Source organism: Condylostylus longicornis, unplaced genomic scaffold (genome assembly GCF_029603195.1).
Source record: "Condylostylus longicornis isolate FDR11 unplaced genomic scaffold, ASM2960319v2 ptg000135l, whole genome shotgun sequence".
NCBI lineage: Eukaryota > Metazoa > Arthropoda > Insecta > Diptera > Dolichopodidae > Condylostylus > Condylostylus longicornis.
The window spans coordinates 13392341-13418555 of record NW_026578103.1 but is presented as its reverse complement, the minus strand read 5'-3'; the positions used below and the strand labels follow the sequence as shown (position 1 = coordinate 13418555).

Sequence of the window (26215 nt, the reverse complement as noted above, 5' to 3'; positions counted from 1 at the left end):
AATTAAACTGCCTGTACGTAATATGTTAGACAAGTAAAATTAATGAAGTTGGCAAATTTATTTGCAGTTGCATTATTATAAAGAAATTGTGAAACTTCATCAAATACATTAATTATAGCAACGAGAGTCCACTTAGAAGTATATTGAAAAAATTTCCAAAATTTGTTAATTTAATTATTTCATAAACATTTGAATCAAAACTGTTATTTATCAGGAATTTTTTAGTGTAATCTTATAATACATTTATCTTGAAAACTTTACCAAAATAAAAAAGAAAACACTATTCCAGTATATTTAAAATCTTTAAATTTTATTTGTCGTTAATAATGCAGGAAATAACACAATGGGTACGGTTTTTTCTTCTAAATGTTATATTTGTGTACATAATTTTTTTAAGTTCCAATAAAAATTACTATAGTTAAAAAAAACTTATTTATGTTGCTTAAGGTATCGACGTTTCGAATTTAGCATTTTCAGAGCAGAAATAAAGATTTAATCGGATATATTTATATTTAATAACAAAGAAGCAAAAAATGGAAAGCAAAGATGAATTTTTCTATTAAAATTAATTATTAAAAAATTTGTTTTGACGAAAATAGTTGCTTTTTAATTTATACTTTGAAGGTGGACATAAATTAAAAAATTCGAAACGCGTTAGGGAACATAAAAGAGTTGTTATAATTATAATAATTGTTGGAAACCCAAAAATATGCGTAAACTAGTAATATAATATTAGGCCAAGAAATAATTAAAAAATAAATTATACAAACATGTAATTATTGATAAAATCAAGAAGAAATGGTATTACATACATACATTAACATGCATGTATGTACACTAGGCAGTCGATTTACGACGCTCCCGATCTAAATTTTTTTATAATGAAACTACAATAAGGGTTTACTAAAGTTTTAAAACTTTAATGTAAATCCAAAATGAACGGTTTATTTAATTCTTGCTTTTATTTGGCATTTGCTTAACATTTGGAATCACTCGACTTTGTAAAAATTTTTTAGTTTACAATTTGGATCATAAAACTTTCCAAAATTTGCCTTTTACTTGCAATTTGGATGTTACACAATCTCATGCAACAAAACTGACTATTACGATATTGTCAATTATTTAACAAGGCATATATAAAGCAATGTAATATACACATATAAATGTAGTGGATGTTTTTATGTTACACATATGATATGTTTACGAATGTACTTTTGAAAAAAAAATCGTTTAACGACGATTCGACTTACAACGACGTTTTTCGGAAAACATTGCCGTCGTAAATTGAAGACCTAGTGTATTAACATTTTTTCGACACTTTTAAAGTGTTTTCTTTTGATTTTGATAATCTCATTCGATGCAATGTGTAAATCAATATAAAAATATATTTATTAAAAATCATTTCTTAGAGTAGAATTTCGAATTATTTTTCTAAATTTAATTGTTTTTTCTTGCTGTTAACATCATTATTTCCTCCTATAACTAATTTTAAATTTGTATTACGCACTTGATTTTTCATAAAATTTGTTAATTTCGTGAGGCTTTTACTTTTTATAGCTTTTCGAATAGTTTCAAAAAATTTTAAAAAGTGATGCAAGTTGTGTATCATTAATAGTATCGGTCCTGATAATTCCTTGGTTTTGACCAAATGATATATGTATGCTCTTGTATGGTTTTTGCAAGTGAAACAACTGCAATCGTCTCTGATCGGAATGAATTCTTCCTTACGTTCGTCCTTATCAAAATTAATGTAAAACGTATTTCGGATTTTTTCATTAAAGTTAAAATCAAAACTCAATGCATTAAAATTTTCTGTAACGAGGTAAGGATAAGATGTATCAAATATATCAATTCCCAAATTTACTAAATCAAGAATTGTAACGGGGTCATACGCCCCCTGCATAAATTTTACTTTTTCGTCATTAATCTCCTTTACGCTCTCTGAAACTATGTCTACTATAGATTCTGGCTGAACATCCAAAATTGAAGAACCGTTATTATGAAAACCATTTAAAGAATAACCTCCAAAAATATCTGAAAATTCTTTTACTGCTTTTATGCTAGAAATGCGAGACTTTTTACAGTAACCCCCAACAATTGGTGCTATAACCATTGCTCTTGATAAATTTGAATTTTTGTGTATTTCAATACATTCCTTCACAAATTTTTGTGATCTGTTCAAAGATTTAAAAATTCTTTTATTAGTACTAGAAATATTTGTATCTGAATCACATAACGCTTCATAAATATCTGGTTGCATTGAAACCATTAATTTCATGTATTTGGTAGAAGTTAATAGTTCCTTACCCTTTCTTGTAAACATTGGTACAAAATTTTGCTCATGAAAACCAGATGGCGTCAATTCACAGGGATCATTTAAAGAAATAAAAGTTGGAAGTTCCTTATACCCAACAAATGCTGATATTCCGGTGTTGATGTCATCTAAGGCTTCTTTCATATGACTGGTGTTGCAAAGATTAATTTGTAAAACCTGATTTATCATGTTGTCTTTTATTATGTATCCTAAAACTTCTCGCGATAAGTAAGGTACACTTCCTCCTTTGGTTGTAAGCATGCAATGAGGTGTATCAATTATGCCTTTCCTGCATATTAATTTACCGGTTCTTGCGAGTGAAGGTAAGCTTGATGTAAATTCTATAACAAAATTTGCATTTGCTGACTGCATCTTGTTTACGTATAGTATATAAAATTTTTTAATCAAAGTATAAAATTAGTTCGATTCCTCTTTAAAAAGAAAACATTTTTGTTTTTTACTGAATTGATGTTTAATTCGCACGACCCATGTGAGAATAATATGCTTATTATTTATTCAAATGAATTTGACATTTGGTTCCCATATTCTTTCCTGAACAGAATTAGTGATGCCAATATTAATGTCAATATGTAATATGTTTTGCACCGCGCTCCGTTGGATATTTAGTTTCATTTAAAATTAAAAATTAATTCAATTGTTTTTTATATTTTATGCAAGCGTGTATATTAGCTATTTCATTATATTTCATATAAATGTGCAATATTACACACAATGTGTGTAAATTATATATTCCAATAGAAAAAATATATATAGTACACAGTACAGTGCGTGGTAAAATTTCGATAGGCCATGTCGCGTTGGAAATGCGGAAGCTTTGATTACCGCTTTTAAAAATTTAACCACAAAACTTAAATCATAATATAGCAATATAAAAATTTAAATTAAATTTAAATGGGCATTCTAAGCAGTTTTCGCAAATATGTAAACACAAATGTTATATGCGTACATCTATTATCGTATTTGTACTTCAACAGTAAAGACACACAATAATAGGTCTGTTTGGGATAAAACTTGCAAAAACTTTAAAAAGAGAAACAATAACGAAATTTCTCGTAAAAAGAAAAGAAAATTCTCATATAAAAGAAATAAATCAGACTGAAAAATTGAAAAAAAAACCTTATAATATGTGAATACAAATCTTACAAACGTCAAATTTCAAGGTATTTATTAAACATAAACACAAATTTTTTAGTTATACCAAAAACCGAAAATTTTAATTTTGGATTATAGGTGTGAAATTTAGAAAAACTACTTGAGAACCCATTTTGATGGTTTTATTTTATTTTTAACAGAAATGTTTTGAAGAAAAAGTTATTGTCGATGAAAATTTTTTTCAAAAATAAAATCTTCTGACATAACCAAGAAAAACATACGTTTCGACAGCTGTATAAACTTGAAAAAGCTTTACAAAACTTGAAAAAACTTTAAACATTGAGAAAATGAGAATGTCACAATTTTCTCTCATTTTTGTTCAAAAAGTATTATTCTTGGCACTTTGATTATATATGCATTGTTAAGACACAAATCCAATTTAAAAGATATGTTTATATATTTTTGTGTGAAACTTTTTTGCTGCCCAAAAATTTTGACACTTTTTATTTAAGCTAAACCAGACTACATTTTCATTTTATAACTTATACTCAAAATGAAAATAATAAAGTATATAATAGTTTTTATGGTTTTATTAACATATTAATGACAAATTAAACAAAAAATAAAAAAATTTCAATTCTTTTTTGGTAATGCATATGATACACCTGTTTATTTATCTAAATGAATTAGAATCATTAATATGACATTAACTTATATTCTTATATACCAAGTAGTATCGTACCGGTGCAGTTTACATAACATGTGTACGAGCATTTAGTACCGTATCGGTATAAACGCAGCTGTTTCGTTTTAGCAGCTGACACTTTTCGATTTATCAGAGTTTTTTTTTAATAACAAACATTAAACAAAAAAGAAATGGGTCGCTTTAATTAAAAATTTTAATAATTTACATATGTACATATTTATTTACTAATCAAAAATAACATGACGAACAAATCGAAAATTCTTAATAATTTAATATTTTTTATAATTCTCACAATCCTAACAAATTTTCCAATAATACACTGCACAACTAATTTTGTTGATAATGCTAAAACTCTAGTTTATGGTCCAGGATTAAAACCAGATGTTATAACGTTACCTGCACGCTACTTTTTTATTCACGCTGTTGACAAAAGTGGTGTAAAGTAAGCTTTTTATTTAAATGTTTTGGATTAACAATATTAAGTTATAAAAAGGTTTTCAGTTCCTCCGTCCGCAAAATTTTTATTTATTCTTGAAGGCCACTCTCCTTATGGCAAATGCCGGTACCATCATGAAATCATAGATCGAGGAGATGGTTCTTTTATTGTGCGCTATAAAATACTCGACTACTGTGATAACGTTGAATTACATATTAAATATAATGGTAGTCACGTAGCTGATTCGCCATATTTGATTAAAAAAACTATATATTCGGAAAAATGTTATTGTCCAAAAGAGCTCTCAGTGTGGCTGCACGATAATGAATGCAGGAGAGAGGAAAACAGAATAACTTCAGATTTGCAACCATTTAAAAAAGTAAATTTTAGTTCTATACGAGAGAGTTTGTTGAAAAAATTCAACTCGCCAGGAAGTATATCACTTTGCCATTACGTTATTAGAAATCAAGAAATTTATAGAGTTTGCTATGGCAAATATACCGGTTTCAAAATGTTCATGGATTCAATGTTGCTTTCAATGACAAGGTTGATGAAATTACCCGACATTGAATTTTATTTAAACTTAGGAGATTATCCTTTGTCAAAGAAAGGGGGTAAACAAAGGACATCTGGCCCCTATCCTATATTTTCTTGGTGTGGTAGTTCTGACACATACGATATCGTGCTTCCCACGTATGATATCACTGAATCATCACTGGAAAGTATGGGACGTGTGACTCTTGATATGCTTTCAGTTCAAAAAAGTGTTTACCCTTGGTCAGAAAAAGAAAATAAAGCTTTTTGGAGAGGTCGGGATTCTAGAAGAGAAAGGTTAAATCTTATTGATTTGAGCAGAATGTATCCAGATATAATAAACGCTTCTATAACAAATTTTTTCTTCTTTCGGGAGGAGGAAGAAAAATATGGACCAAAAGTAGCGCACATCTCATTTTTCGAATTTTTTAAGGTTTGAAAAATTTGAAAAAATTTTTATTAACGTATAATTAAAAATATAATTTTTGATTTTTATATATAGTATAAATTTCAAATTAATATTGATGGAAGTGTGGCAAGTTATCGTTTGCCTTATTTATTAGGAGGCGATGGTACCGTTTTTAAACAAGAATCCCCGTTTTATGAGCATTTTTATTTGAAATTAATACCTAATAAACATTTTATTCCTATAAAGAGAGACTTATCTGATTTAGTCAGCAAAATTAAATGGGCGAAAGAAAACGATGCTAGAGCTAGAGAAATTGCTAAAGAAGGTAGAAAATTCGCTGAAAGCAATTTATTGTCCAGTCATATATATTGTTACCACGCTATTCTTTTCGAGGTGAGATTTTGTTTAAATATTGTATTTATTAAGTTAATATAGTTCTCAATAAATGATGTATGTAATATTTTATTTGAAGGAATGGAGTAAACGTCTTGTTAATTCAGTCGCCATTCTACCTGAAATGGAAGAAGTTCAACAAGATTTTAAATGTAGCTGTAAGGAAAACCCCTTCTCAATGAAAGATGAGCTCTAGTAATTTCCGCGAAAATTTATTTTAGATTTTTAATTTATGTACATGTATGTTTAACTCTATATGATGTATGGGTATAAAGATGTTTTCAGGATATTAGAATTAAGTATGTAGCTATTTAATATTTAAATGATGAAAAATGTTTTTGTGATGTGTACATTTTATGTCAATAATTAAAAAATTACTTTCAAATTTTCAAATACATATTTAATATTCAAAGGCTATACATATATGTATTATATATTATATATTATATTTTGTATGTGTGTACATATATATTAGAAATCAACGAAGTTTTACATTTAATTAACAGTAATTGTTAAGTATTTAAAAGTCTGCGAACTCGTTCGCGTACAAGTCTGTTTTAGCTGGAATGATTGGGAAATTATGGAATTTATCAAAGTAACTTGTGTCTCCGCCATCTTTTAATTTTGGTACATAAGGTGATCCTATTTCTTTATTTAATAAGGCCAGCCAACTGATGCCACTAAACCAACTATGGTCTTTAATATCTTTAGAACCATTTTTCAACTCTCCGTATCTAATAAATAATGTAATGATAAACTTTCAAAATAAATTTTTTTAGATTTTTATATCATGTACCTTTTTGTAATATCAATTTCCAATAAATTTCGAATTAAAAATTTCAGATCAGAACTGAAATAATTTGGAAATTTGTATTTTCCAGCGCATATTGATTCATACATTTCCATCTGATTTTCAGATTTTAAATAAAAAGGTGAAACACCCGCTACAAACTCATATAAGAGAACACCAAATGCCCACCAATCAACGCTTTTACCATATGGTTTTGATTTGATAATTTCTGGTGCCAAGTACTCCGGGGTGCCGCAAAGTGTAAAAGTTCGACCTTCAACCCGCTTTAAAATTGTTTTTAAAAAATTGAGTTCGAAAGTAATGCCATATTTTACGTATGTATTTATGTATTTTTTCTATTTAATTTTGAACTAACAACATGGTGTATGTTAAGTATGTACATATGTAATTTGTTATGAAAATTAATGAATGTGGTGTACAAAGGGATGCTTTCAACAAAAAGATAAATTACGTAGGCACGCATGAATTACCTTGCAAAATCCAAAGTCTGTGATTTTTATATAACCTCTGTTATCAATCAAAATATTTTCCGGCTTTAAGTCTCTGTAAACTATGTTTGCTTTGTGTAGATAGTCTAAAGCCATAAAAACTTGTGCTCCATAGAATCTGGCATCTTTTTCGTTAAACTTCTTAACTCTAAATGGAATATATAAAAAAAAGAACTAAAAAACTCTGTCTATGGAACATTTTTACAATATAAAAGTAAAAAACTTAATTATGTAAGCACATATGAATATTCATACATACTACCGTACATACATAAATTAAATATGGTTGACTCAATATTTTTACATGTGTTTTAAATTATCCAGGAACTGTATTTGTTAGATCTGACTTAAAAAACTATAAAATTTACAAGAAAAAAAAATAGCAAATCTGTTTGAGCTTGGTCCTTTACCTTTTTTTCGTTATTGAGAAAATTACACTCCTGGAGCGTTCGTTAGTATTTCAAAACAAAAGTTTTCTTCAATAGATTGAAAGATCTTAAATTTTTTAATACCAACAATTGAATTATTAAAATACAAATACTATCAATTCAATTGAATTTAAAAAAATATTAGTTTTATTATTGAGGAAAGTGTAACTTATTTACTTTTTATGTACGTAATTTCTAAGATAAACGAAAATGTGAACTCATATTAAATATATGAAAAATAATTACTTTCTATGATAAACAAATAATTCACCGCCACTAATGAATGGTAGCCCCAAATAAATAAATGAATGATCTTTAAACGAAAATTCTAAATTTACAACGAAAGGAAAACATACACAAGACAAAATTTTCTTTTCCATCATTATGTGCTGTATTAATTTCTTTTTAACCAAAAACTCCTTTAATAATACCTTTACTGCACTGTACTTTTGGTCTTTTTTATTTTGGTATAATTTCTAGAATTAAGATCATTATTATAATTGCAAGTTTGATATTAAATTTTAATAAATTATATGAATTCCTCACAACAATTCCAAATGCTCCTTGACCCAGAATATCTTTTTCTATATATTGATCTAAAATATTTATAGTTGGGGAAGAATCTAATGGTTCTTTCCAAATTCTTTCAAATTCCTCAGTAAATAATTCAAAATTTTTTTCATATGATTGCTTTTTATCAAATAGTCGCATCCATTTTTCTTCTATGTTGTGCATTTTCGTTCAACAGTGTAGAAAAACTATGTATTTCAAACCTAAATTTTAAATTAAATGTTTTTCAATATTAACAAATTATTTTAATATTTGGCTCTTTCACTTTTTTGAAATACATTCACATTTATTTGACAACTGAAGCAAATGTTTGAAAAAAAAATATAATATTCTTCTTTGTTTTTCAATATTTTTTAATATCAACACAAAAGTTCGGAAGCATTCAAATAAATATTTGAAATAGATGGAACTTAACTGGCTTATTTTTTTGTTTGATAACTAAGTAATATGAGAGTCTAAGTGCATTTACCAAAATACAGATCTAACATCAATCTGATAATCAGCAATATAAATTAAATTGCGGAATAAGTCAAATAAATTTACGTTAGATTTGCATTTTGGTTGACGCCCTACGTTAAGACCCTTCTTAGAACATTATCAAAATAAGGATTCTAATGCATAAAATATTACAACAAACTAGATCCAAATAAGTGATTTTGAAAATAGCTCTAGCAAATGAAATTTTGGATTGAATTGACGAATGAGTTGTAAATTATGTAGTACATAGTTCATATAGTTTGAGTTAAAAGTTAGCTTTTACAAGTTAAGTTAAGCTTATGCCTTGCAGTTAATTTAACAACATACATGTTATTCAAACCATATACATATGTAGTTACTAATTAATCAGGATAGAAGTTGATTTTCGAAATATAGTGAAAATTTTTAAATATTTGATTAAAAATCATACAAAATACAGCCGGGCATTCACGTATTTTGTTTTTGTTCTTCCAATAAAAAAAAACTTAAAATAATTTTAATCACGTGAGGTTTTTTATTATTTGAAGAGATTGTTTACTTTTTCTTTTTTCATATTTTGAGTCAAAATTTTTATAAATTATTTTTTGTTTGTTGTTCATCAGATATGACTTCTTTAAGTTAAGTACCTTTAAGTATTCAGAGAAGTAATTATTTTAATTGATATTTAATTAAATGAAACATCTGTATAAAGAAAATATTTACTTTTAATTGATTATTTAAATTTCTCGTAAGGTCAGTTATATTTAATTGTTTCTACTTATTTGTAGTATTATTTTAGTCAGCATTAATTAAGTTAACTTGCATGTGTAGTAAATAATATATGTATTGTTACACTCAAAATATATTATTAATTTGAATAGTATGTACTTTTTATAAGCCCCTAATTATAATATTAAATTTTTAAATTCTTCGTCTTGGAGTTCGATGCAAGTATATGCGACATATTAAAAAGCAAATTAAATTGCAAAAGATTAAAAAATTAAAGTGCTTGGTTGGTTGACGTGGCAGGTGCAGCTTAAAAGTCTTTTCACTCGTATTTACAAATCTGCAGAAACCAATACTTAAATACTCAAAACCATGCTCTTCTAATTTGAAATATTTTAAAAGAAACTTGAAAACTCTTTTAGAACTTTATGCACAACTGTTATTTTCGAACATGCTACTTTTGCAGATTTTGCAGTTTTGATTTATCAAACGTGTTTTATATTAATATCTAAATTACCACAGAATTATCGAAGTCTCAGAAATTTAAAAGAATTTCCTAATTTCTACATTATGTTTTTCTTTCAAAAGAAAATTTTTCGACTGTTTTTAATTAATAATAATCTTGTTATGAAAATATTTTTAAGGAACATTTAAACCATATTGAAAAAAGGCTTAAAATTTAAAACATTACGATTTACAATCTGTTTTTAACTTATTGGCTCCTGCTCTCAAATACTATAATAAGGTTAATGTTCTCTAATTGAAAAACGTATAGGTATAATGGTATACAATATTATGACAGTTTAATACAAATAAATAATAAGTATATAATTCAAATATTATAAATTAATGCAAGTTGCAATTTTTTTGTTAGTTTTTATTTAGAATGCGAATACATTAAGCCAATGATGATTTTTGTAAATATTATTATATTTTTTATTTTATTTAGTAAGTTAGAAAACGATTCACAACATTATTTAATTAGTAGTATGTGTTTTAATCGAATGGTTTAATTAAGATGAGATAAAGTTCTTAAGTAAATCTCAGGGAATATTGTTTTTATTGCCAAATTTATCATCTCTAATTGTGTGATCTCTAATTTTTTTTGTATGATATTATATTTGAAATTAAGGACATTTTAAAATAATTGGCTGCTTTTTACTTTTTGATGGAATTAAAAATAAAATTAAGAGATTAAAATATTATAAAAGATGTGGAAAAGTGATAGAAAAAAAACATTAAATTGGTTATTCTTTTTTTACTTTTTTATTAGTATTCAATTATATATTATTTTACACAACATTATAAAAAAATTGTTGTAGTAAATATACTTAAATTACTGTTATGATTATTTTGCTGCAGACATTATACATATTAATATTACTATTGTTATTGGGAAATAATAATTTAAGAATAAAATTCAGGATTATGTTTAAATAATTTTTTTTAATTATGCTTCTGTTGCCATACAATTTATTTTTTATTACATATGAATTTGTAAAATTATAAATCGTGAAACAAATTTGTTAATAAAATTTCATTTAAAATAAGTGATTTTCATTATAAATGTATATATGTAGATGTGATTACTTAATTTTTACATAAACATTTTTGAAAATAAAAAAATTATAATGATGACTCAAGAAAAAAGAAAAATCCAAAAAATTATTCGGGTAGATTTTTGTGAATTGTGTTTATTATTTTGAACTTAATTCTTGCATTGTCAATCGTTTTCAATTATTTTGGGACATTTTGTACATTTCCTATTCGGCAATTTTCTGTTTTTTTTTGTGATTTTCACATTTAAAGAATATATACAAATGTATTTAGAATTAATTAAATTTTGGCTTATTTTTTGGCATTAAATTTTTGTACATACATATGTATATAAATTAACATATGACTAATATTTTAAATTTTAGGTTCAATTGATTGTAATCAAAACTTATTAAGCGCCAAACATTGTGTTAAAACAAGATTATTTTTTGGAAACTATCAAAATACTAAACATCCAGAAATTAGATTTTATTTATATACAAGGAATAACTTATACGAAGGGCAAGAATTAAAATTATTTGAGAGAAAAACTATTGTTCAATCAAATTTCAATATTAGATGGCCGATAAGGTATGTCTAAAAAATAATACTTTTCAAGTTTATTATTTCTACGGTTTTCTGTCAGAATACGATTACCTATGTAGATGGAAAACCCTAGATTTATATCCTATGCAGAAAAATCTAAAATTTTTTTTAATTATAATAATAAATTTTTTGTTTCTATATAAAATTGTAGAATATTTATACATGGTTGGAGAGCTGGACCTCGAAGTTGCGCTTGTGGTATAATAAAAGATGCATATTTAAATACAGGAAATTATAATATTATAATTATGGATTGGAGTGATTTTGCTTGTAAGCAATTAGAATCGGCATCAAATAATGTTAAATTTGCTGGTGAAAAATTAGCTGAATTTACGACTTTCTTAAAAAAATCATTTCGAATTCCATATGAAAGAATATATTTGATTGGACATAGTTTAGGGGCGCATGTTGCCGGGCATGCCGGATTACTTATATCACCACGTAAATATAATACAATATTTGCATTAGATCCAGCTGCACCTTTTTTTTCTGGAAAAAATCCCTCTGATAGATTAGATCCAACGGATGCTAATTATGTTGAATCAATAACAACAGCTATTCATATGGCCGGCTATAGTAAACCTAATATAGGACATTCATCAATTTATCCGAATTTTGGTGATAGATATCAACCAGAATGTGCACGAAAAAGATTTCGTGATCCATTGTGTAATCACAGGATGGCAATAAAATATTTTGCTAAATCAATTGAAAATCCAAATCAATTTTGTATAACAAAAATACCGTGGGAAACTCTTATAACTAAAGGACATAACTTAAAAGAAATGAAAGATGGAAAAGTTGGAAGATTTTGTAAATATTATATGGGTGGTGATCCTTCAAGACCAAAGGATGGTGTATTTTATACTTATATCAAAAATTATTGAAATAAGGATATTAATTAAGTGTGTTGTAAAATATAGATGTGTATTTGGTAATAGGTTTTTTTTTTGGTTTTTAACATAAAGATGTTAGAAATTTTGTTAAATTTGTAATATTTATTAAGAAAATAATAAGACTGTAATAGAAAGTTAGCACGTTTTTTAAAATAATTTTCAATTTGTTAATGAGTTTAGTTTTTAGTTAATAATATTTTAGATATGTTAACTTAATGTACGTTAATATAGTTGATATGCACATATCAACTGTATGCACATATCAACTATATTAACTGTAGTATGTACATATTTTTATTTCAATTTGGTATAATTGTGTATAAGAAAACATTACAAATTTATTGGTTGATTTAGAATATTTTTAAACATGCATAGAAAAATATACAATAAATTTTATTTGCAATAATGTATAGTTTAATCTAATAACTAAATGGCTAAATTTCGTAGGTTACAAATAATTTTGTATTAGTTTTTATGTATTTTTTTGCTTCAATTGTGTAGCTTTAAATTGACAATGTTATGACGAATTAGCTTCAAATAAAAACAAAAGTATAATATATTATAACATAACATTTCGGTACGTATAGGACTACAAACACAGGAGTATAAACGCAATGAATTGTTTATTTGAAACTAATCCAAAGTATAATGTATTTTTTGTTATATTGAATTATACAATAATTACAGGACGTTATTGACTTTAATTTTTATGATTTTATTATTATTTATACAGTCTGCCTTACATAGTGTATACATTTATGTATAAATAAAAATTTATTGAATTTTTTTGCCACATTTTGTTTTCAATATGGTAGCCTACACTTAAAAATAGTAAGTAGATTAAGTATTGCGAATATTTCTAGCTATAAATAAATTTTGTAAAATTAATTTAAAGTTACTATTAATACAGTATTTCAGTTTCGAAGAGTTTTAACTTGTATATACGAATAAAGTTCATTGAATTCATTAAATAAAATTATTATTTTTTTCTGAATTCCTCTATATGTATAAGATTGTAAGTATGATTTCATAATGAGCTAATCTTGCAAAGTATTCAAATTGTCTTGAATGCGGGTAAGCTTCTTCTTCGTTGATCTTATGTATACCCTATGCAAATAGGAATTGAGAATATAATATAAAAAGTAGGATATTAACGTCGCAGTACAATTTGAATTAAAAAAACTATATAATGAAAATTAATTTTCACAATCTCATATAAAACATTTTATTTTTGAATTGTTCAAATCGTAATGGCGTTGCAATTTTTGATTAGCTTAAAACTCGTTGTTTTGTTAATAAGTAAAGAAAAAAATTTGAGATACAATATTTTAAAACTACTTTAATATATTTGTTTTAGAATCAAATTACGCTATTGTAGTAGATTCCAACAATTGTATAGATTATAATACAAATACTGGGACAGTTTATCCAAATGTGGCGGATCCTAAAGTGCGATATTATTTATTTACTCAAAATAATTTATTGGATGGACAAGAGATTGAGAATCAAGACATTAATTCTTTGATAAATTCAAATTTTGACGCGTGCTGGCAAACCAGGTAATAAACATTACTGTTGATTTGTTTAAAATATTGTGTATATACATATCTGCTATATATTTATATAATATACATTATTCTGCACAGAATTTACATAGGAGGTTGGAAAGTTGTACCAGAAAATTGTAAAACAGCGTTAGTAAAAGACTCTTATTTAAACATAGGTAATTTTAATTTTATCATTGCTGATTGGAGTGATTGGGGGACGAAAGATTATATTCCAGCATTTAAAAGTGTAAATGATATTGGAAGTTCAATTGGAAATTTTACTAAATTTTTAAATAACTGTTATAATGTTAAATATTGTGATATGTATCTAATTGGTCAGGGAATGGGTGCCCACATTGCTGGAGCTGCTGGAAATTTCATAGCACCACAGCAATATAACACAATTTTTGCGTTGGATCCGGCTGGCCCAGGTTTTTCTGGGGTGGCTCCTTCATATAGATTGGATCCCTTTGATGCTGATTATGTGGAATCAATATCTACCGATATGTTTCTTTGGGGTTATGGAGGTGAAGAACCAATAGGTCAAGCTCAATTTTTTCCAAACAATGGTGTACGTATTCAACCACATTGTCCTTACACACCGATAATTACAGATACATGCAGCCATACCGCAGCAGTTGATTACTTTGCGAATAGTTTAAACTCATCAATTAAATTTTGTGGTAGAGCAACTACGTGGGACGATGTATATCTTGGAAATGTTCCACAAACTGATCCAACTTGTTGTATAACTATGGGTGGTGAACCGTCAACTAAAAAACAAGGAGATTATTATGTTGCAACTAGTTGTTCCGGACCATTTCCATCTTAATATTTTTAAAATAAATTATTAATCAAATTTGTTAAGAAATAGATTACACTTAATTTATCTTTGGTGTTGGATTGGATAAATAAAATATTATGTATAAAAATATATTATGTGGATGTAATATAAGAAAAATAAAACTGAAGTCTACATGTTTTAAATTCTATGAATGAAAAACTGTTAATATTAATTTCCAAGGTATTCTAAAATAAGTGCCCTACCACTTTTTTGGACCAATACTCTTTATAAATAAAATAAATAAAAAATAAAACAAAGTCACAACATCGTTAAATAACAACAAAGTTATTTAACATTGATTAAAGGCTAAATTTATTAATAATTCCGCTGTTTTGAAAAATTGTAAAGTTTTGATCTTTCGTACAAAATATATGTATGTATAGGTACATATAAATATAGAAACAGAATTACATACACTTGTTCACAATTGTTTTGGAACATTTACGAAAGTTGGTTAAAGTTTCTCAGTATTGCTTAACTTTTTAAATTTTAAATAAATACATAATATATATACATATATAAGTATGTATATAAATTATGTTTATGGTTCACGTTCTTTAGCAATATACTTTTGCCATAATAGTGTAGTGCAACTTAAAATATAAACAAAAATGAAATATATCAAGTTCAAGTTCATTTTTGTATTTTGAATAATACACGTTGCATATTTTTGTCGCAACTGTAATACTAGATAAGAAATTTTTGACTTACAACAATAACAAAAATAATTATGTGCTTTTACAGATATTTTTACTTTTAATTAGATATATTATATGTAAATGCATTTGTGTTGGAGTGTATTATGAATTTTACGTTCAGTATCGAATAGAGAAAAAAGCTGATGTAACATAAATTTGTTTATTAACATGTGTGGAACTCTGTTCAACATCCACTTTTGGTACGATCAAGTTATTACAGTTGTCTCAATAGTTAATTAAATTTATACAATTTTAACAGATCCTCAGGACAATATTATCAATTTAAAGAGGTATCTTGATCCGAATTTCAATCTGATTCAATTTATATAGGTATAGGTAAATCCTTAAAATATTAGTCTCAATTAAATTTTTACAATGTACTATCCATTATCCTTAAGTTTAAAATAATTTTTGATATTTGTAATTCATATCTTAAGATAACCTAGAGTTGTCATAGCCAAATTTATTTGTAAAATGTTAATATTGTTTCGGTTTTTATGTTGTTTTATATTGTAATTAAACCCGGCTTGAAGTTAAATTTGAATGATGCGTAAGTTTTATGAAAATGATGCGTACGTTTTTTTACGGAAATAAATAATTAATTTTTAATATGAAATTAAAGTGAAAAACCTGCTATAAAATGGAAATTAATTTTTTTGAAAGATTTCATATTATTATTTTCTGTCAAATCACTAAGATGTCCAAGTATTCGCTTAATTTTAAAGTTATATTGGTTTTTGTTTTATTTTTGAATATAATTGGTATGAAAATTTAAAATTACGTTTTTTCCAATTTTTAAAACATCTTTTTCTTTTATTCTTTCAGAATCAAATTATTGCACTAGGGTCGATTCATTTAATTGCATAAATTATGATAAAAATGCTGAAACAGTTTATCCTATTGTATCTGATCCTAAAGTGCGATATTATTTATTTACTCAAAAAAATTTCTTAGACGGACAAGAAATAAAGGATCAAGATGTCAATTCTGTGACTAATTCCAATTTTAATAGATATTGTCCAACCAGGTAAAAAAAAAATTAAATAAATTTTTACTTAAGATAAATATATCTTATTTTATCCCTTTCAGGATCTATATAGGTGATTGGAAGATTGTACCTAATAATTGTAAAACAGCGTTAGTAAAAGATTCTTATTTAAACATAGGTAATTTTAACTTTATTATTGTTGATTGGAGTGATTGGAGTGGGAAAGATTATCTTGGAGCTAAAAATAGTGTGAATGATGTTGGAAATTCACTCGGAAGTTTTACCCAATTTTTAAACACCAATTTTGATGTTCAGTATTGTAATATGTATTTGATAGGACAAGGTATGGGAGCACATGTTGCTGGAGCTGCTGCAAATTTTATAGCACCAGCTAAATATGATACAATTTTTGCATTAGATGCAGCAGGTCCAGGTTTCGCAGGCATGGATCCTTCACAAAGATTGGATCCTCTTGATGCAAATTATGTGGAAGCAATATTTACTGATATGTTTCTTTGGGGTTATGGTGCCAAAGAACCAATAGGTCAAGCTCAATTTTTCCCAAACAATGGAGTTCGCAGACAACCGCATTGTCCTTGTTCCTCACTAATTACTCAATTATGCAGCCATAGTGCAGCAGTTGATTATTTTGCTAATAGTTTATGGCCATTAAATAGATTTTGTGGTACAGAAACAACGTTGAACGATGTATTTTCTGGAAATATTCCAACAATTGACAAGAGTTGCTGTATAACAATGGGTGGTGAACCATCAAAAAAAAAATCAGGTGACTTTTATTTACAAACTAGTAATTGTTGGCCGTTGCCCCCTTGGAATGGTTAATTCTTTACAATCTAAAAATACAATAAATGAAAGCTTTAAAAAATTTTGTTTTTTTAATAAAATACGCAATAAGACGAAATTGATTTTAATTACAAATTTTTTTTGTTTTACAAAATTCTAGATAATTGATTGCATTTAAAAATTCAAGAATGTCAATAATTTTGGATCTGTGTAAATTCGAAAATATTTGTTTTTGTTTAGAAACATATTTTGGGGTGAAAAATAATGCTAACGATGTCAACGGTAATATTTTTCAAAAAATATTGATTATTTACATATTTGTTTGCTCGCAAACATGTGTGAAGAAAAAGGGAAACCTTTGTTTTTCTTTTATTCTCAAATAATATAGCGAATTTTTTGACTAAATACTTGCAGTAATATTAATTATAAACAAAGCAATAAAAAATTTGAATTTTTTTTTGTCTCAAACAGTTAAAATGTCATCCTTTATATACGCAAGTAGACTAAAGGGTTAAGCAAATAACTGAAAGAGTTTTTCACAATCATCTGAAAATGATTTAAAATATTTGTATTGCAAATATTTCGCAGGGAGCAATGTGAACTTTATAATATATAAGCATTCTATGTTGGAAATTTTACATTGTCATTTAAAACGAATTTTCCATACAAGATGTAGTTTAAGTACAGAATAACCATTGTAAAACTAAGTGTATAGGGTAGGAAATTATTTTTGAAGCTTACTTTTACTCATAGTGTAAGTTTTTGTTAGATAGCACTAACGGCTTACATTAACTGTTATTATTATTCTATATCATACTTTGTAAAGTTTCATATTATCATACTTTATAAAGTACCTACATAACAATATTATATTCAGCCCTTATAATGTCACATTTCGTATGTTATAAAATAGTATAATTTTGTTGTCACTTTACTTAATAAAATTCATAGCATAATTTAACTGTATAAAAAAATATAATTAATAAAGAACGGGAAAAATATGTAACAGATAATATCCTAGTTACAAGAGTAACATGTTTACTTTTATCCACTATTTTAAATACATATCAATATTTGAGAAATTAAAGTTTCAGAAATTTTCAGAGTGTATAAGAACAGTTCACATCAAATTCACGCGTTTTATTTCGCCTTGAACTTAAAAAATTTATTGGCCATTTCAACTCTAACTATACTGCTTACTATAATTCGATATTGGCTATAGGTCATGAAAAAGCGCAAAGAATAGTTTTATCTTTAGCAAAATAAAAGTTAATTTCAGGAAGGAATTATGTTTTTTTTTACTTTTTTTGAATATTATAAGAAATAAAAAGCTTAAATAAAGAAGAGGGTGTATTTCATCTGAAGAGAGGTTATGACGTTTTAACCTAGATTAATAATGAATAGGTAATTGGAATTTAAGGGCATTTCTGAATTATTTTTACAAATCCTACTTGAAATTTAAAAATACACTTATGTATATGTTGTTACTAAAAGTTTGCGATATACTTTATAACTATGAAGGAAAAGCATGATATAGAAACATATACACACCTGTAAACATACATAATAGCTGCATGAAATGATGTACACAAACAAGTGCTGTGCCTATTATACAGACAAATTATTTTTATTGTGTCTTGAAACTACGTCAATGGCATTTTTTTCCAAATGTGTAAATTTGTACTAGTTTTGAACAATATGGTTTTAATAACCCAAATTTTTCGATCTGAATAATATTACAAGATAGATTCGATACAAAAATAGTATAAAATCGAAAATTTTTTGACAATGTTTTATCAGTTTGTTTCTGAATAACAATAAAAATGTTATTTAATATAAATAAATTTCAATTCTGGTTACAAATCAGTATTTTTTTAACAATATTTTTCAGTAAGATATTTTATAATTATGTAGTTTATTGATAATACATTATAATAAATGTTATTTTTTCAGCTCAAAGTTTGTCTGTAACAGTAGATTCCAATAACTGCGACAACGGTGATATTTTAACTGTTTATCCAAATGTAACGAATCCTAAGGTTAGATATTATTTATTTAAGTCCGAAAATTTGACGGAGGGTGTAGAAATTCAAGATCAAAATGCAACTTCTCTTGAAGCATCAAAATTTGATAAAAATTTGCCAACAAGGTAAGTGTTATATAAATAATGAAATATTAATACCATTTTTGAAATGTTGAACATTCTCGAAATGTTGAATATATAATTCACTTTCTATTTAGAATATGTGTAAGTTGTTGGAAAAGTAAAGTAAATAATTGTAAGACAGCAATTATAAAGGATGCTTACCTTAAAGCAGGAAACTACAATTTTATTGTAGCAGATTGGAGTGATTGGAATACAAAAGATTATGTAGGAGCATCGTCATCGGTTAAGAAAGTCGGAACATTAATAGGAAAATTCACAAAATTTTTAAATTGCAACGGAGCTTCATATAGTAATATGTATTTGATTGGGCATGACATAGGTGCACATGTAGCTGGAGCTGCTGGACAGTCAATAGCACCGAATAAATATAAAACAATTTATGGACTAGATCCATCAAATATTGGTTTTGATGGTGCATCTCCGGAAAATAGGTTGGATCCAACTGATGCCGAATATGTTGAAGTTTTAAGTACTGATGTTTTTCAATATGGTTATGGTGCCAATGCTCCTATTGGACATGCTGTACTACTTCCAAATAATGGTAGAAGACCGCAACTGGGTTGTCCAACCGATCCTAATTCTGCATTTGATATTAATAAGTTATACTGTAGTCACGCTTCAGCTGCTGATATTTTTGCTTCAACATTAGAAAATACAAGAAGCCGAAAATTATGTGGAATACAAACAACTTGGCTAAATATGCGCAATGAAATTTTACCGCCAACCTGTGCTCCTTGCAACCATTCGGTGTGTGGGGAGCCATCAGTTCCAAAAACAGGATATTTTTATGTTCCACGCAATTAATTTAGATTGAAAACTGATCTTAATGATCTATATGTAGTTGTATTATAGGGTTTATATTTGGTGTAATAAAATGGGGTATAAAATATATATAAATTATTTTAAATTGTTTTTCTAAAATTTAGTTTTTTTGGAGAAACCCTATTATGTTAATTTGGGGCTCAAAGTTTTAATTTAAGAAAAAGTACTGTTGTACGATTTTGTAATATTTCCATTTATTTTCCGGCTTAAAAAGTTTATTTGTTATTTGCTAGGAAATTAGCTTCGCCACTAGCATATTTGTATGTGGTGAAAAGTGCATTTAAAGCTTTTATGTATAACTTTTCACTTGGTTGTTTTCGCACGTATAGCAAGAAAAATTGATAATATTAATTTGTAGAAATCAATATTTTTATAACTTCAGGTTCAGGTTTTAATAGCACAAAAAGGTGTTGATATTGAGTTGAAATAGTACTAAAATAAGATTCTGAATTGTACTTTTTGTAGTTTGTTAGTGAGATTGTGTATTTTGTATCTAAAAATTTAAAAAAAAAAATGCATTATTATCTAAGGTATGTATTTGAATAATAAGTTTATTTTTTTAGTTGTTTGGAAGCCTACCTATGATTACTATACACTCTCAGATTGTGAAAACAAAATACTGCTTGTTACCCACATTTTTTTATCAAAAACACAATTATAATATTGTATTTAATACAGGAAAAGGTTAAGTTATATTTTACTCAAATAAATTAAAACGCATTTTTTACATTCATTAACATGTTGTATTACATTATTTATTAGTTTTCTAAAAATTCATTATCATTTACATGTTTTAAATCCCTATGCTATTCTGCGTATTTTTGAATACATGGGTTCACCTAGTTCATTTTGTATTAAATCAATGTTATGTTAAAAATCTGTTTTTACGATTCTGAAAAGATTTGACAATATTATTTTTCGAAAGTGAACGGCTGTAGTAATTATTTTAAATTATTATCTTTATTAATTATTTCCATTTTGGTAATTTCAAAAACTGGAAATATAGCTTGCACAATGTGCACAATAATTTGAAATTACAATTTTGAAATCGAAATTTCCAAAGCCTTTTAGTATTATGTAAGACTTGTCGTGAGGCGCATAGTATTTGTAGTTTTTGTACTTCAATCTTCTTCTATACTTTCGAAATCTAAAATGTAAACAAAAAATCACAATTGCAGGATATTGATTCACATCGCCTTTCAAACTCATTGCATTATTTACTGATTAGTTGCATATCGATAACGACATAAATTCAGTCAATCAACAAGCATACATACATACGTATTTCTTGTAAGCTTTTTCAATGATTGGGAAGCATTTATTTGAAACTTGTTTCATACCTATTTCATACCATTAGAGTTATTTCCCTTTTCTCAGAGTTATGAGAAATTAAGAATTCATAAAATGGTAACATCAGCTTTAGCTTTTATTTTATCGGATTTAGGGTTGTGACTTACAGCATAAAAATATCGATACGGCACAAATACATATTAAATGAGTTTTTTTTCGTAAATATCGTTTGGTTAATATAATATTGTCGAAAAAATTATCGATTTATAAATGTTTTCTATATTTCTAGTATTTTAAATGGAAAAAATTTGTATAGACAATTTTATTTTTATTACAAAATTTTTATTTCTTAAAACATTTAGTTTACGACGCTTTAAATTCGAAGTTGACTAAATCAATAAATATATACCTGTCATTAAATTTGAAAAACGCTATCGGGAATTAGTAGAGAAAAGTCAATATTGAAATAAATCGATAAATATGGGCAAAAAAACTATCGATATGCCGATATAAAGGAATTATACAAAAAATCGAGTTAATATCATAAAAATTTCATCGATATATTTTGCTACTTAGATATTATATATCTTGATAACCCTATTGGTCGCATTGATTATAATTTAGTAGACTATTTAGAGCATGAATAAAAATTGACCTATAATTTATAATGAATTTTAATGAACTCCAAATTATAATTTATTAAAAGTAAAATTTAAAACCGAAACTTCAAAGACTTTCTTTTTTATTTAAGAAATAATGAAATAAAGAAAAATATATGTCTATATATGTGTACATATGTATATTTGTACAAATATTTGACATTCCTTATAATAGGGTATTTAAGAGAGCATTTAACGGTAAAAAATTAAGTCTTTATAATATGTTTTGGTAAGTATTTTTAGGTACGTCATTCAATTAAACTTTATATACAGTTTAGCTTATTGCTGTAGCTTATTAACAGAAATCTGTATGAAAATCTTAATCGAAATGTCAAACTTAAGGAAGTCTATTACATAATTTTACTATCAATTGAATAATTACACAATAACAAACGTAAAATCAAACAAAAACAATTTAGCAATTGACGAAAATTCAAATTTCAGAAATTAAAATTGTATTCAATCAATTCGTAGTGTTAAACGCGTTAACCGTATTTTATAATAACTTTCAATTTTCTATGTTCTAGGTAAAGAAAATATGCATACATTTTAAGAATGTTATCTGTAACATATGCTTTAATTTTATTGCTTAAAGTTTTTTAAATCACATGCAGAAGAATAAGAAACTATTTTCGTTTTTATTTGTTTTGTTGTGAGGCAAAAACTATAAATTTAAAGGTGAATTAAAAAGCCTTTCAGTTTAATTCAATTTGAGAATAGGGTATGATGGTGCTAAGATCTGTTTATTTCAGTTTTATTATAACTTGCTGCATTTTGATGCCATTAGTTGGTAAAAAATTTCTAGTTTAATATTATACATAATGTATACATATCAATTAAGTTGTTAAGATTTTTTTTCTATTTTTATATTTCCAGAATTGTCTATAATTATTGATTTTGATAAATGTGAAAAATTCAACCCGCTAACAATTTATCCAATTGTATTGAATCCTCAGATGCGTTATTATTTGTTTACATCAGATAATTTGTTAGAGGGTGAAGAGATCTTGGATCAAAATGTAACATCATTTGTTGAATCAAAATTTAATAAAGAATGGCCAACAAGGTTTCTGGTTATCGGTCACACTTTTAATAAAATTTTATTTCAATTTTATTTTAAAATATTTAATTTATAAATAATTTTTAATTTTTTATTTTAGAATATTTATTAGCGGTTGGAAGACAACACCACAGAACTGTAAAACAGCATTAATAAAAGATGCTTATTATAGAATTGGAAATGTTAATTTTATTGTAGCAGATTGGAGTGATTGGAATAAAAGAGAATATGCATTAGCTTCGACAAGTGTAAATGGTGTTGGCAGATTAATTGGGAAATTTATAAATTTTTTAAATAGCAATGGTATTTCTTATGATAATATTTATATAATTGGGCATAGTCTTGGGGCGCATGTTGCTGGAGCCGTTGGCGATTTTATACAACCACATAAAATTAATACAATATATGGTTTAGATCCAGCTGGAATAGGTTTTATTGGTCTATTGCCACAATACAGATTAAGTCCAAATGATGCTACTTATGTTGAAGTAATTATAACAGATATGTTTGGTTTTGGATATGGTTCAGAAATACCATTAGGTCAAGCACAATTATATCCACATTTTGGAAGACGATATCAACCATCTTGTTCATCATTAAATTTAAATGACCAATTTTGTAGTCATGGTATTGCTGTTGATTATTTTGTCAATAGTTTAAATGAAGATTTAGAATTTTGTGCATTACCAACGACATTTAGTAATATACTTTTATCAGTTGTTCCACAAAATAGTGATATATGTGACTTTGTAATGGGCGGGGATCCATCAATTCCAAAAAATGGTACTTTTTTTGTTCCTGTAAGTAGTGGAGGACCTCTTCCACCTTAATAATTTTATAAATATTCTTATAATATTGTTGATTATTGTTTAAAAATTATTTATTTCTTATAAGTGTGGATGATAAGTAATTATTGTGAGATAATACATGTACATAATATGTGTGTACATGAACATAATAAAAATCAGCTTTGTAATAAACTCGTTTTACATTCGTTTTATTTTATATTTAAGTTTAGTTTCTCCATAGTCAATTTTTATTTGATCAATTTGATATTGAAATCGAGTGTAACGTTAAAATGAAATCATCAGGAAAACTGATATCAAAAACTTGAAAAGAAATGAGCTTTAGGTAACGATTAATTATAGAAGACATTTCTTTTTTAATATCCAGTTATGTTGCGCCGCTGTAAAAAATGTTGGCCGCAACTTTTTTGTATTTGAATGTTTATGGTTTCTTTAAAATGACTCTTTGAGGGGTTATAACTTTTAAAGGAAAAGAAGAGAAATTTTTTTTCAGCGGAAGTAAGTTTTTAGTAAGGATCCATTTATTTACATACATATTATAAAATTTCAGTTTTCTTTCTTCAAGGGTGTAGAAGTTTTGCAAACGAGTGCACAGACAGAAAGAAACTTTAAGCACTTATTTTTCAAAATTTCTGATGTTCCAAAAAAAAATGAAATGGAAATAAATGAAAGACAAAATGATCAATATCATTAGCACCAAATTCATCAACATCATTTTTAAAATTATTTAAATATTTTTTTAAAATTCACAAGATATTAAAATTAAAATTTTTTTTTATTTTTTTTACGTTTTGTTTTTATTGTTTTTATGTTTTTCAGTTTCTGAAAATTTTGATTTCGGAGCACGTAGTGACATCTAACCAAAAAATGTTTCAATTCAGAATCTCTTACTTATTTCTGGTTCAAGTGTACTATGCCGGTTGAAGAAGCCAGGCACTACTATTTTGTGTTTGCAAAATTTGAAAAATGCTTGTGGCTTCACTGCAATAAATAGTTGAATAATGGCGTTTTTAGGGTTTTTGGGAAATATAACTTTTAGGGTGGGAAATAGGTAAAAATTTTCTTCTACGGAAATAAGTTTCTAGTAAAGATCTATGTACATATGAAATTTCAGCCTTCTATCTTTAAGAGTGCAAAAATTTTGTAGTTCGCGCACGGACGGACGGACAGATTTTTTCAGACAGACGGATTTTTTTCGGGGAAATGCTAAAAGGTAGTTCAACTTTGCTGCTATTTTGTTAATTTTTTTAAAGCATTTGCCTTGCAAGTAGGTTTTTCAAAGATTTTTTAAATGCTGACTTTTAAACTTTTTTTTTGTTGAAACTCTCAACTTTGTAATTTAGATAAATTTGTAATCTTTTTTCAAGCTAAGACCAAGTTTACTATTGTATATTCATATTTTTATAAAATTTAAATGAGTTTGTTAATGAATTTAAATACACATATGAAAAATTAATTTACAAAAAAACATTAAAGCCTGTCTATCAGTGAGTCAGTGAACTACATATTAAATATTGACTGTAAAATTTTTTAAGATAGACACGCTTAACTTAAAATTTTGACTTTTTTGATATCCACTTGAAAAAACAAATTACATTAGTACATAAATTGCACATCTGAAAAAAGCAACAGTTTACGAAATATGTTAAAAGAGTGTATTTCATCAGATTTATTTTTAAATAATTAGCTTAGTATTCCGAATATTCGTCTGAATACATTTTAATAATTTTTCAATAAATTACCGACTGCATTGCATGCAATAAGCGAGGTTATGTGATGGTGGTTGAGTTTTTGATAAAAATGCGATTTTTAAAAGTAGGAAAGCGCGAAGGAACTATTTTTAGAGAGACGTTGGTCTATTGGTCTGTAAGTTCAGCTGAACTGATTTTGATAAAAATTAGTATATGAAGTTACTTTGCTTATGTCACGTTTTATTCGATATGTCAGGACCCGGGAATTAGATATCTTTACAGGCCTATTTTACATCTTTAATCATTTTTAATAATATATTCAGTAGATTTTATTAAAATTTTATATATAAGCTTAGTTTTATAATTGAGAAACTACCTGATTTTTATGTATGTAAAGAGAAATAATCATTCAATTTC

At 26.4% G+C, this 26215-nt stretch overlaps 7 protein-coding genes across 7 annotated transcripts; 5 read left to right on the top strand and 2 right to left on the bottom strand.

Annotated features, from left to right (window-relative positions):
- Positions 1 to 52: 52 nt before the first annotated feature.
- Positions 53 to 2917, bottom strand: LOC129615047 (queuine tRNA-ribosyltransferase accessory subunit 2). Its single transcript, XM_055530097.1, has one exon. It carries the CDS (start codon positions 2684 to 2686, stop codon positions 1424 to 1426), a length of 1263 nt encoding a protein of 420 aa, XP_055386072.1. The 5' UTR covers positions 2687 to 2917; the 3' UTR covers positions 53 to 1423.
- A 1313-nt stretch (positions 2918 to 4230) lies between these two features.
- Positions 4231 to 6290, top strand: LOC129615355 (protein O-glucosyltransferase 2-like). The gene is made up of 4 exons (XM_055530511.1): positions 4231 to 4575; positions 4627 to 5536; positions 5606 to 5905; positions 5985 to 6290. The coding sequence occupies exons 1-4, from the start codon at positions 4373 to 4375 to the stop codon at positions 6099 to 6101; spliced, it is 1530 nt and encodes a 509-aa protein (XP_055386486.1). The 5' UTR covers positions 4231 to 4372; the 3' UTR covers positions 6102 to 6290.
- Positions 6291 to 6425: 135 nt separating this feature from the next.
- LOC129615205 (cAMP-dependent protein kinase catalytic subunit beta-like) lies at positions 6426 to 8367 on the bottom strand. Its single transcript, XM_055530303.1, has 5 exons — positions 8179 to 8367; positions 7879 to 8108; positions 7187 to 7352; positions 6702 to 6979; positions 6426 to 6639 (listed from the first exon to the last, which is right to left on the bottom strand). The coding sequence occupies exons 1-5, from the start codon at positions 8365 to 8367 to the stop codon at positions 6426 to 6428; spliced, it is 1077 nt and encodes a 358-aa protein (XP_055386278.1).
- Positions 8368 to 10595: 2228 nt separating this feature from the next.
- Positions 10596 to 12413, top strand: LOC129615204 (hepatic triacylglycerol lipase-like). The gene is made up of 4 exons (XM_055530302.1): positions 10596 to 10605; positions 11307 to 11511; positions 11678 to 12183; positions 12295 to 12413. Exons 1-4 carry the CDS (start codon positions 10596 to 10598, stop codon positions 12411 to 12413), a joined length of 840 nt encoding a protein of 279 aa, XP_055386277.1.
- Positions 12414 to 13672: 1259 nt separating this feature from the next.
- On the top strand, positions 13673 to 14801 carry LOC129615203 (phospholipase A1 VesT1.02-like). Its single transcript, XM_055530301.1, has 3 exons — positions 13673 to 13721; positions 13780 to 13981; positions 14069 to 14801. The coding sequence occupies exons 1-3, from the start codon at positions 13673 to 13675 to the stop codon at positions 14799 to 14801; spliced, it is 984 nt and encodes a 327-aa protein (XP_055386276.1).
- Positions 14802 to 16150: 1349 nt separating this feature from the next.
- Positions 16151 to 20274, top strand: LOC129615200 (uncharacterized). The gene is made up of 5 exons (XM_055530299.1): positions 16151 to 16272; positions 16337 to 16538; positions 16601 to 17337; positions 19257 to 19452; positions 19545 to 20274. Exons 1-5 carry the CDS (start codon positions 16152 to 16154, stop codon positions 20272 to 20274), a joined length of 1986 nt encoding a protein of 661 aa, XP_055386274.1. The 5' UTR covers position 16151.
- A 2705-nt stretch (positions 20275 to 22979) lies between these two features.
- Positions 22980 to 24232, top strand: LOC129615442 (endothelial lipase-like). The gene is made up of 3 exons (XM_055530652.1): positions 22980 to 23031; positions 23118 to 23307; positions 23402 to 24232. Exons 1-3 carry the CDS (start codon positions 23019 to 23021, stop codon positions 24129 to 24131), a joined length of 933 nt encoding a protein of 310 aa, XP_055386627.1. The 5' UTR covers positions 22980 to 23018; the 3' UTR covers positions 24132 to 24232.
- Positions 24233 to 26215: the final 1983 nt, after the last annotated feature.

Bases quoted from the DNA above. Each gene is read 5' to 3' on its own strand.
- LOC129615047 (XM_055530097.1), bottom strand. From the start codon at position 2,686: ATGCAGTCAGCAAATGCAAATTTTGTTATAGAATTTACATCAAGCTTA.
- LOC129615355 (XM_055530511.1), top strand. From the start codon at position 4,373: ATGACGAACAAATCGAAAATTCTTAATAATTTAATATTTTTTATAATT. The intron at 4,576-4,626 runs GTAAGCTTTTTA...AGTTATAAAAAG, and splicing joins GTTGACAAAAGTGGTGTAAA to GTTTTCAGTTCCTCCGTCCG. The intron at 5,906-5,984 runs GTGAGATTTTGT...TTTTATTTGAAG, and splicing joins ACCACGCTATTCTTTTCGAG to GAATGGAGTAAACGTCTTGT.
- LOC129615205 (XM_055530303.1), bottom strand. From the start codon at position 8,367: ATGCACAACATAGAAGAAAAATGGATGCGACTATTTGATAAAAAGCAA. The intron at 6,980-7,186 runs GTAATTCATGCG...ACAATTTTAAAG, and splicing joins CAGACTTTGGATTTTGCAAG to CGGGTTGAAGGTCGAACTTT. The intron at 6,640-6,701 runs GTACATGATATA...ATTATTTATTAG, and splicing joins GAAATTGATATTACAAAAAG to ATACGGAGAGTTGAAAAATG.
- LOC129615204 (XM_055530302.1), top strand. The intron at 11,512-11,677 runs GTATGTCTAAAA...ATAAAATTGTAG, and splicing joins AATATTAGATGGCCGATAAG to AATATTTATACATGGTTGGA. The intron at 12,184-12,294 runs GTGATCCATTGT...TTATAACTAAAG, and splicing joins ATGTGCACGAAAAAGATTTC to GACATAACTTAAAAGAAATG.
- LOC129615203 (XM_055530301.1), top strand. From the start codon at position 13,673: ATGGCGTTGCAATTTTTGATTAGCTTAAAACTCGTTGTTTTGTTAATA. The intron at 13,722-13,779 runs GTAAAGAAAAAA...TATTTGTTTTAG, and splicing joins ACTCGTTGTTTTGTTAATAA to AATCAAATTACGCTATTGTA. The intron at 13,982-14,068 runs GTAATAAACATT...TATTCTGCACAG, and splicing joins GACGCGTGCTGGCAAACCAG to AATTTACATAGGAGGTTGGA.
- LOC129615200 (XM_055530299.1), top strand. From the start codon at position 16,152: ATGGAAATTAATTTTTTTGAAAGATTTCATATTATTATTTTCTGTCAA. The intron at 16,539-16,600 runs GTAAAAAAAAAA...TATCCCTTTCAG, and splicing joins AATAGATATTGTCCAACCAG to GATCTATATAGGTGATTGGA. The intron at 19,453-19,544 runs GTAAGTGTTATA...CTTTCTATTTAG, and splicing joins GATAAAAATTTGCCAACAAG to AATATGTGTAAGTTGTTGGA.
- LOC129615442 (XM_055530652.1), top strand. The intron at 23,308-23,401 runs GTTTCTGGTTAT...TTTTTATTTTAG, and splicing joins AATAAAGAATGGCCAACAAG to AATATTTATTAGCGGTTGGA.